Here is an 11,769-nt window from a genome sequence, read left to right as displayed (position 1 = left end):
AGTGCAATTCTCTTTCTAGCAAACTTTGAAAGTATGACACCAGGGAAGGTTAATCGTGTTTTTCTGGAATCGTTTCCTAGCTCAAGCAAGTTATACAGCTTATTATGCTGTTCCCATCCCAGAATAATTATGTAGAAGGTTCTGTGGTGGTTTGGTTTTGTTCTGGTTTTGGGGTGGTTTGTTTTGGGTTTGATTTTTTTCTTCTGCATCATCTCATTTTCTTTGAGACTGATGTATGTATAAAAAAAATTATTTTATTATTTATATTCATTTTACACATATATCCCGCATGCAGGACCACTGGTTTGTAGCCAGGTACTAAATATTAGACTGCAGAAAGCACTTAAGTTTTCAAAGAATCCTAACTACACCACCAGTCATGAATGCTACAGAAATAATGTGATATCTATCTAGGATTATTTTTTAAAAAAGAAGTAGCATAGTAATGTATGTAACATAGTAAGCTATGTAATTTTGTTCCTAGGAAGGAATGTCTTACCTTTTTGTAAGCTATATTGGAAGTTTAGGGGACAGATACTTCTTGATCAGATGAAACACTGTATGAAGAGTGTTAAAGTTTTGTACTGAGAAGTGAGGTGAAGGACAGCTTAAAGGAAAGGTGTCTTCCAGCCTTTCCATACTCAAGCCTTCTGTCTAAGCAAAGCAGGATTTCTAGGCTGAAAGTTAGAGAAGCATGATTTTGGTTACATGGCAGTGGCTGAAGCAGGGCTTTACAGGAGTAGCTCATTCTGCTGCAATTCCAGACATTTCACCAGGCAGGGGTGGATTATAGAGCCTCTGCAAGTAAATCCCAGCCATGTACACTCACTCAAACTGGAACTCTATCTGGTGCTTTAGCAGGATGCAAAATTTGCAAGAGTTTGGGGTAGACTGCTAACTACCCAGAGCTGTTTTGATCTCCATTGAGTCTTTCCAAAGGAAACTTCAGGAAGAAACAAATGCCTGCATGTTTAGCCCATAGCTCCACACTCTGGAAGCAGGTATCTGAACAGCTTTGCTGCTACAAGGCCCAGCCTTATCTTGCAATAAATTAATCTGATCAGGAAGGAGGAGCTGGCTGAACTACTGTGCCTAAAAATCTGCTCTCTTAGTGTTGGAACACCCAACAGCTGAGGAAGGGAAAGCTGCAGAGATACTGCACTGGACAACCTACGTGCGCAGTGCCAAAATGTTTCAGCAGCTTTTGCTTTGGGCAAAAGGAGAGCGCTTACTCCTCTAACAGAAAATCAACATTTGTTGCAGGTCAGTGCTTTGCTCTAAAGTCCCATTAAACGTGAGGTCACCTATCCCACAGGCTTATAATTCAACTTGCTGTGAATATGCTGAGTAACAGAACATACTGTTGATGGCGATTTAAATCCATTTAGGGGGAAGTTGGTAACAATACTGCCATACCTCCTGGAAATCAAAGAATACGTGTGCCTCCTTCAGAGTAGAAGGATCTTCTGAGCCCATCCACTTCACACCAGATTGCCACTGGAGAATAAGGAGCTGGGTGAGAAGTCCCTGTAGGTTTTACAGCTACAAAGACATCATTTCACAGATTGAAGCCAAGATGCACTTATGTAAGATTTCAGCATGTAGTTTTCCTTTTAATTGCTGTTATGCTCCCAAATAAGGTGCAGTTCAGTAAGTCTCCACAACCAAGCAGAAATAGAAATGTAAAGCTTCCTATTTACTTCAGTTAAAGGCTTTGGCACCATGTGTTACATGTTTTCTTGCTTTCCTTTATATGAAAGCCTCTATCCACAGGAATCTTCTGTTATGTTTATTCCTTATTGACTTTATCTGTTCCAGTATTGCCTAATCAAGGTGTAAACCGCACTGCACATTGAAAAGAATTTCTATCCCTCTTAATACCTTGTGACTCCAATCTCTGACACTTTGTGTATGTTCATTTGTAGAAAAGTGTTTCCTATGCTTCACAATACCTGGCTATTTCCCTAACAGAGCTGATAAAAACCAACAAACTGAAAAAAAGAAATCAGATCTGAATTATGGTGTTTTTTTAACTGTAATGCAAAGAGTAATACTTAAAAAATAAGGAATACTTGCAATACTGAGATGTAATTCTTACATTGACATGTATTCACCTCTAACTCTTTATGCATATACTCCCCTGCAAAAAATTCAAAAATTAACCTGACAAATGCATGAGTCTGCACTGAAATTACACGCACAAATGTGTCACACGTAATATACTTACTGCACCGGTATGTGTAAGGTTGAACAATTCGTGCATGTATGCAAAGATGACACAAGACACGCATTCAAATACCTTCAGCAACCAAAACAACTGCACTGAATGAGAAGAGGGCTACAAATTATTTTTGCTTAGTATGCTTGTCCCATCCCTGGAAATTCCCAGTTCTTGAGTATTAGTAAAAAGGAGAGTTCTGAAAAGGGATGACATGTATGTGTTGTGGAGTTTTTGCGCATGAGGATGTTCTATCTGCAAGCAAACAAAGCCAAAATTATTCTTTTTCTGATAGTTTTCCTACGAGCAAATGCTATTTTGATTATTTTTCAGAACTTACGCCACTTCAATTTACTGAATAATTTTTCTCAAGAAAGTTTATTTTTAAAAAGTGGTTGACAAATCCTATAGGCTAAATACAACTCAGCACACTGACATCAGTTAAAATGCTTGTTTTCACTATTACTTCTTTAAAAGAGACAAAGGGGGCATAGTACCTGCCCACAGACTGAAAGATTACCTCCAGCATTCTTCAGTTTACAGTAGTCTGATGATTTCTTTTTAGTTAAACCTGATGGCACCTCTTAGCCTCAATGAATCTAACAATCCTTGCCAGTCCCTAAAGAGCAGCTACTTGGATGGTCAAGATGAGAACAGCAGGACAGACTCAACTGCAGAAATCAAGAATGTGCCTTTCCTCCCCTCTTAAATTTACAGACCGAATGAAAGCGGTGTGGCAACGGGATTCTGGGAGCACTTCATAGGAGCGTCTTGAGAGGAGAATCTTGGCCTGTTCCATCAAAGAGAAAGCACCTTTTCTTACTACTTAGTTCCTGCCATTTTCAAATGAATGTTCCTTTGTATCACCCAGAACAATGACCAATTCTTTTGTAAAACAAAGGTTTGGGAGGAAGACTTAGTATGCAAGTTACTGTTTCTATAAAGGTCAGCATACCAGCTATTTTAGCAACAAGTAATCCAGCTACTCACAGATAAGATAAAACAGAATTTTCAAGATGTGGTTAATAGATTCCTGGGAACACTTCACCACACTGCACTATAGGCAGCACTTAAACCTTTCATATGAAGAATGGCTGCACACTGCATACCTGTTCCTGTCTGCAGCTTACAAATCATGTTTTTAAAAACCTACCTTTTTTCCCCCCTAGTTATTACCATGCAAGCAATTGTTGTGGTGACATTACAAATGACACACAACAAAGAAAAGGTCTGTGCAAGGCCTTCAACCATTTAAGATCCCTCCCACAGAGATAAACATAACATCTTACAGCTGGATTACTGCCAATGGCAAAAAAGTTGAGCAGTTACAGAAAGGATTCAGTTCAAACAGAGTTGCTAAGGAATACTTCTACACCATGAAATAACACAAAACATGAAGAGTAAGAGTTAGATTTAATGATTAATTAAGTTATTACTGAACCCAGCTCTTACACTTCCTTTTTCTCTCATAATTAAGGAAAACATTGTGTTTAGGTAATCGGTAGTATATTTAAACAAAAATATATGCATTGCACTAGGATAAAAGCAACACTGAAATTGCAAAGATTTTCATTTCATGTAAGAAATAAAAATGATACATTAGTGGAAAAGGGTAAATGGGAGTATTTTAGTAGTCAAAATAAGTATTTAATAAAAACCACACACCCATGACAAAGTATCAAAACAGCAGAACTTAGTATTTGGAAGGATACTATCTACATTTCCTTGTGTTAAACATTGCTAAATTCAGTGGTTTAATTATTACCACACTGCCTTCAGCAAACATTGCTTATATTAGTGTTGTAAAAAGTCATAAGAACAGAATTGCTGTTCCCATTACAGAAATAATAAAGCCAGTTTGCCATAAACAAGGAAGAATTTACTACACCAAGGAGTCAATCCACATCCATTGACACAAAGTCGACAAGGACTACTGCATAGCATACTGGTTACCATACCAAAAGTGCATTTATCAGCATTCAATGAACCTGGGGAAAAGTGAGAAAACCACCTTTATATAATTTTTTTTAAGAACAACCAGATGATTGACAGTTGAAGAAAAACCACACATTTCCTTTAAAAATAAAAGCACAGTCTAAAGATCTTAAGAGCACCTTAAGTTTTCTATCAGGTAAAACAGTACAACCATTAGCATTGTAAGTAAAGAACAATTAAGAAGTTGTATAGCATTCCATATTCAGAGTGCAACTGAAAAATTTAGTGTTTTGTCACATCCTCTCATACTGCAACCAGTGGCATTTTGATGACTTTGTTAAGTTCTGGAAACAAATAATGCAAATAAAAACTCTTTTTCATATATAGCAGAGGTCTAGAATAATTTAAACTGATGTGTAAACTGAAATATAGATAATGTTAACACAAACAGATTTATATGGAAGAAAACAGCAGTGTCTGGCTTATCCCATTAATTTTCCATTCTTTAAAAGTAGCATTACTGAATAACCTTGACTACCAGTACTTTTTATGACTGTTATTTTCTCACTATTAGGATTCTGCATTTAAGAGTATTCTCACTCTCCTATCGATTCCCAACCACTCCCCACATCATATTTAAAAGTTGAAGTTTTCTCATATAAAGCATTGTAATGCCTTTTGCTGCTTGCTAAGTGATATGCAATCAACATTACTTCTATTTTCAAAGCACTGAGACCTCTTTCCAGTTGGATCACATATTAAACAATAATAAAAAATAGTACTCTCCCTTTATTCTGTTGTGACAAGACAGAGACTATTCACCATTTAATATACGTTCAATCTCTTCTAGTCTTTTCAAAGCAGCAACTCTCTTTTTTTCAATGTCCTTGATTTCTTTTGTAGATTTTTTGGGAGCCTCTTTGTCCATATTGTTTTTCTCTGTTCGTTTCTTATTTTTTGAGTGCCCTTTATTGTTATCCACTGTTGTTTGGGTTGTTTTCTGCTCATTTTTTACCTCTTTCAGATTTTGCAATGATTTTTTTTTTCCTTCTGCAGCTGCAGTTGCAGTCCCATCTGCTGGAAGTGACGACTGTTCCGTAGCACTGAGTGATGCAATTTTACTTCTAACTATGTTTAGATGACGCTGAATATACTCTTCATGAGGTGCCAGTGCTAGCGTCTCAACCAAACATTTTTCCGCTTTTATTAAGTCTCGTTCTTCAAAGTAAACCACGCAAAGATTGTGTTTTCCTTGTACGTTGTTGGGATCCAGTTCCAAAATTCTTTCAAAACACTTTTTTGCTCCAACAATATCCTTCTTCTGGTTCATAAGGATATCTCCTTTCAAAATCAGACCTTTGGTATGATCAGGGTAGTATCTCAGTAGGTCTTCCAAGACTGGCAAAGCCATCAATTCCTTTGATGTCTGAGAATAAAGCAGAGCCAAATTGAACAAAGCACTTCGGAAGTTTGGTTGTAAACTTATGGCTTTCTTCATCCATGCCTCTGCTTCCGCATCTTTTTTGTCATCCATTGCCAGCATACCCAAATTGAAGTACCCATTTGCATCCTGTGGTTCTTCTTTCACATAATGTAACAGTCTTTGTTTAGCTTCAGGTCTAAGCCGAGCATCACCTAAATGACAGAAAATGCATTTAATTTTAGATTTACTCTGAAGAATTTTTAGACTAGGCCTATAAAATGCTAATTTTTGGACAAATAAAAATGTAACATCTCTTAACACAATGGTAAAAGGGAAAGGGTTTAAAATGCTATTTTTTATTATCACTATGTAACAGCAAAACTAAATAACATCTACCTTCTTTACAGAAAGAACTACTTACAGTTGACTTGTAGCCAAAGTCAGCACCATTATTCTAGTATCTGTTGAATTATATTTAGGTTTGGTGTAACAGATAGAAAAGGTGTCTCAACAAGTTTAAGAGAAGTTATTTTCACATATGGTTGAGCAACTGGAATGCAGAGAAGGCACCAGTTGTGACAAAACAGCTCTTACAGAGGCAAACTTGAGTGGAAGATCCCATTTTGTTAAAGGTAGATTGAAAGAGTTTAAAGACGGAGATCAGACAGGGTGACTTCAGATGTAGCCAGGATAAAATATCACCAATATAACACCAAAGCAGTAAAATCTGTAATTTCTATGTTTTAGGTAGATTGAAAGAGTTTAAAGACGGAGATCAGACAGGGTGACTTCAGATGTAGCCAGGATAAAATATCTTCTAACACCAAAGCAGTAAAATCTGTAATTCCTATGTTTTAATTTGCAAAGTTTAAAAAAGTTACTGTAAATTAATCTGATCTGGTAATACCAGGAATAGCTAGACTAGCTAGTCTGTGCTATTTTTCTGAATACTCCAGTTAACACATTTTAGTAAGGAACTCCAGGCACAGGCTTACTGAAGGATGAGGGATCTGACCCGCCTTTTTTCGCCTCCTGAAACAGTGCTGCACCTTCCAGTATGAAAAACTGAATACTAGAGAGCTAATGGTAATGACAGGAAACAGGGCACTTGTACTACATAGCCTACAATGTGACAGGAGATGGAGAATACTCCATTTGCATCAGCTCCAAGCAACTCCGTATTATCCCTTTCTTAGCAGCAGTTTACCATCCCAACAAAAGGGAACTGTACCTTACTAGTTACTTGCTAAATACTCTTTGTAACAGCCTAAATCACAAAAGGCTTATGCTTACCCATATAGCTAAGAAGCTATAAATACAAAAAAAAATAAACTCATGAAAACCTGACTTAATTAATCCTAATTAGCAATATTACAGACGACCCTACGAAAACATGCACATTTCCTAGGGCTAGATTTAAAGCCCCAGAAGTCAACTATATTCTTTAGTCAATGAAGAATGAAATAAATAAATATAAATGCAAAACATAGATATTACATATATTTTACTAAACATGGATTTTTAAAGATTATATAGACACAATTTTGAAGATGCCTGTGTAACACTTCTTTATATGTACATGACATTATATTGTAAAAGAGCACTTGTATTAAATATGCTGATCAGCTAAGGTATGTGTACACTTTGCACAAATTCCATACACTACCAATAAATTAGTGCTGACTATTACAGTAAACAGCGGCTTCTTTGACAAAGCTATGAAATTCTGCTTTCCAAAAATAAAACAGTTCATTAAAAACCCCTTAAATACTATGAAACCTATACATGCAAATACACTATACTTATATAAGGGACAACTAACATACCAGATTCCTGCATTAGCAGCGCTGAGTTGAATAATGCCAGTTTATGCACTGGGTTGAGTTCTAGTGCTCGGTTGAAATTCTTCAGGGCTTCTGTTGGATCTTTCAGTTCAATGTAAACAATTGCCAAGTTGTACCACAGGTCTGCGTTGGTTCTGTCTAGTTCAAGAGCTCTGAGATAAGCTTCCTTAGCTTTCAGAGGTTTGTTCATTTTTAAAAGTAATTCTCCCCTGTTGAAGAATCACATTAAACCTTCAACTTTTATTCATATGAATATGAAAATAACTGACAGGTTCTTTAAAAGTTTGCCTTCCTATGGACAGTAAATGTGAGGTAGCAGTGGGGTTTGGGTGGGCTTTTTTGTTCAAAACATAAAACAATACAGGACCTCCTTTACATAGCATTCCCAAAGATTTCAGGTCTCCAAAGTCTGTGTACAACAAATGCATATACAGGATAAAAATAAAAAAAGAAGTGACCAAGGGTTCCTGATATTGGCTTTATAATTACATTTCAACAGCTATAGTTTAGCCATCTATGCAACTCCCAAGTCCCAGCAAGAATCACACCTACCAAAATAGCCTCAACATCCACAGCCACATTACTTTTATCTATTTAGCTGACATCTATGTGCTTTTTAGTTAAGTCATGCATTTTCTGTACTACTTTGAACAAAGAAGGATAAAGAAAGCTCCGTGATTCAGACTAACCAAAAGCTTTTCAGTTCAAAACTAAACTAGGAGATTAGAAATTTAAGTTGCAAGTTCATAAAGAAATCTAATGGAAGCATCTTGCTATACAATGATTGAATACACAGCCTATGTGGAAACACATCATTTGAAGCAGGAGTTTAAAAAAAACAAGGCTTGTAAGGAAAAACTGATTATTGTCCCAAATCTTCGTCTTCTCCTTTGGAAATAAATCAATTCCAGCAGCTAATTCAACTCTATGAACTAAATACCGTTCACAACAAAATACAAATAACACACAAATGTTTACTCAAGAATAGATATCTCTAAAATTAGAAAAGGTACCTGCTGATGTAAGCCTGCTTGAAATCTGGCCTCATACTAATTGCTTGTCGATACAATTGATCCGCTTCTTCAAGGCGAGATTCATTTGCTCGAATTAAGTTTGCAAGATTGATATACACATTCAGATGGTTAGGAGCAACTCTTGCAGCATACTTTTTACCTGGAATAATCTGTCAAAAAGAAGGTAAGTACCAAAGACAGATGAGTAGAAATATGAAAGACAATCTGCATAGATCTTCTCTTCAATCTGCCACATTTGTTTTAGGGTATCACTGGAAATTAGCATATAGGCTTTTAGTGATTAGAAACAGCAATTCTTCTTTCCCAGAAGAACATACCAAAATATAAACAGATTTTTTTTTCTTTTTTAATTGTAGATTAGATTACTTTTATATCATATTTAAGATATGAGTTAATTAAGCTCATGCAGATAGCCATAAGAAACCAACCAGACCTTTCAAAGAATATTTCATAAAGTTTTGCATGTAGAAAGCCTAAACTGAAATTCTATGGTTTTCATTCCTTTTTTTAACCATCCAGCCTAAGATAAGTGTAACATTTTATTGGCCACTGATGTAGCAGATGAAAAGTAGTCATGAAAGATGAAAATGCTATGACATTGCAACTATTGTACTGGTTATACTTAATCCATCTAGAATCTTTACACTGTTTCACAAGAAAAAAACCCAACTTTTTAATGCTATTAAAACTGCTATTAAAAGGACTGTTTTTTGTTGTCAGCCTCATTTTACCCATAGCTTTTTTTACCTTTGTATGTTCTCCAAAATATTCCTCTCATTTTCTCCTAAAGAGCTAGAATAAGTAGTATTTGTTAGGTATAAATATAACTTAACAGATGTTAAAGGTAACAAAGCACATGTTTTTAAAAGTATGTTCAAGCAAAGATTTTTTTTGTTACTGCTGCGGTGACCTCCCACATCCAATGCTGCACTTAAGCTTCTCTTGAGGGCTCAGAAACTCAGTCATCAATGAATTAGCTGCAAGTGAAAATAAATCCCCTGTGTCTAGAAACTGTAGGTGTACATTTTTAACTACTGCTTTCTTTTATATCCTCAATTTCAGCAAAAAGAAAGCCCCACAGCAGTACAAAAGATAACTTAAAATAGTTTTAAACACAGAAGATCTAAGTTAGCCTTTTTTCACAGCCATGATTGTATAGAACCTACTCTTTTAATAGATAGGTTTAAAAACAAAACAAACCCTAACACCTTTAAAGTATACAGCAACACAGAGCTTCAGGAAAAATATGAAAACTGTATCATGAGTATAGATCTGAAAGAGTTCCCTCCTGTGGTGGAAGATAAAGTTACTAATTACCTGAGGCATCAATGATTTCGCAATCATGTATGATTCTTCAGCTTCTTTAGTTTTGTTTAAGTTTTTGTAAGTTCTTCCTACATTCATGTGGGCACCGATATCATCTTAATAAAGAAAAGAATGAAATTTCAAATACGTCCATGCACTGAGTATCATCAAAATAATTACCTATGCCTTCAGAGTAGCGTGAAGTACAGGTACTGCATAAACACTACCACCACCACCACACAATTCTGTATTAGTTTTCATCTTAATTATGAAGCTAATAATTTAGCCATGAACCAAAGATGGAATATAAAGTTAAGTAGGCGATGTAAAAAAATTGAGATCGTACTTCCACGTATCTATTTTTAATCTCTTGCTATAGTAGAGGCACATAAATTAAGGTTCTTTATTAGGCTTCTAAAAGGAAAAAGGAAAGGTTGTCCAGTACTACCTAAAGCTTCTTTTGCAACAGTATGTAAAACAGTAAACATGGATTTTGACACTCTAGATATGAAATTTTTTATACACCTCCTTAGTTTTAAATAAGAAAATCAAATGATAATTAAGTTTCATAAGAAATTACAGTTTAAGTTAATTCAGAAAGAATGTCATCCAAATAATAGTTTTAAATGGAAAGTCTTTGCATGTTTTTACACACAGAAACTTTTCTGCAGGACTGTTTTTGAGTTTATTTCCAAAAACTATGGATCAACTAACTTAGTGTATGACACTGTTTCATGTTCAGCTGGGGAAAAAGATATAACTGAGAAGATTGTATTAAGTAAGTTAAGCATATTGAAACACTAGGAAAGCAGAGATGACATTCAATGGCAAATAGTGAAAGCTTTTACCTGGTTGCACTTGCGTGGCTTGTATGAAGAACTGCAGAGCTCTTTCAAAATTCTTCTCATTTTCTAATGCATGCCCCACATTGTTCCATAGCTTTGCATTGTTCTTATTTACCTAAAACCAGAAAAAAAGAGATACTAATACATACGGTATTAAGCTGAAATTACCCAACAACTGATTTTCTTCTAACAATGTTTGAAAGATGTAAAAATGCGAAAAAATTACAGATTTCATCAAACTGCTATAGGTAAAGAATAACAAACCACTGCATACAGAATTATTACATTGAACTTGTTGCTTAACATTCATTTTAGTTATTTGTGCCTAGAAATACCAAACATTTCAAAATTCATTATAATTATGAGATGTTGTACAAACTACCCTATCACGCCATATGCACACTGAGGAAACTATTCCGTGCATCAAACATTTTGCAATTATTTTAGTGAACCATATTGTGCTTCCATTCAGATAAGAGAATACATTCAACTGCTTTAACGCAAGAAAAAATTGTCATCCATTTCTTGCACAAGAATTCCCATGTGTGCATCATTCTACTTTTAAAGCATTCCCAAAAGCAACTAAGTAGACGGTAATACTGTCAACGTAGAAATAAAGGTGGGAAAACAAGCATAATTTCTCTCCATTTTTACCATGCTCTACTGCAGCTTTTTGAGAACAGTAACACAAACTTTCCATTACCCTTTTCAAACAGAATACAGTACCTTTAAAGCTGACATAAACAATGTGTACTCTGACTCCCAATCCCAGTTTCTATGCAGTGTTTTTAATGCATGAGTGAAGAGTACTGCAGCCAAACAAACCCAAGAAATTTTTCGTAGCACACTATTAAATAAGACAAACAAACATTTGTTACAAGAACATAAACAATTCAAATTTATAGGAGAACAAGTATCTCATATGCTAGGAGGCAAATAAACTGAGGACCATATATATTCCAATTTATTTGCCACACCACCAAACAGCACACTCCAAAATTTGAAAGGAAACAATGTCCAATTTCAAGTTAATTCTGTTATTGACCCCAATTTTTTTGTTATCAGTAATTCACTTAGTAAGAACAAATGCAATCCGCATAATGTGATACAACCAAAAAATATACAAAAATTATACCTCTGCTAGATCTGTAATTATTAAATAATA

General features: G+C 35.3%; 1 protein-coding gene across 1 annotated transcript; it reads right to left on the bottom strand.

Annotated features, from left to right (window-relative positions):
- Positions 1–4,773: 4,773 nt before the first annotated feature.
- TMTC3 (transmembrane and tetratricopeptide repeat containing 3) lies at positions 4,774–11,451 on the bottom strand (the record flags this gene model as incomplete). The annotated part of the gene is made up of 6 exons (XM_010192747.1): positions 4,774–5,788; positions 7,403–7,629; positions 8,434–8,603; positions 9,772–9,875; positions 10,608–10,719; positions 11,331–11,451. Coding segments are annotated over 6 exons (1,555 nt in total), but the record flags the coding sequence as incomplete, so codon positions are not given.
- Between the last annotated feature and the right edge of the window lie 318 nt (positions 11,452–11,769).

This window comes from Mesitornis unicolor, unplaced genomic scaffold (genome assembly GCF_000695765.1).
Source record: "Mesitornis unicolor isolate BGI_N332 unplaced genomic scaffold, ASM69576v1 scaffold4079, whole genome shotgun sequence".
Taxonomy (NCBI): domain Eukaryota; kingdom Metazoa; phylum Chordata; class Aves; order Mesitornithiformes; family Mesitornithidae; genus Mesitornis; species Mesitornis unicolor.
The sequence above is the reverse complement of the archived record's forward strand: the minus strand, read 5'-3'. Positions and strand labels throughout refer to the sequence as shown.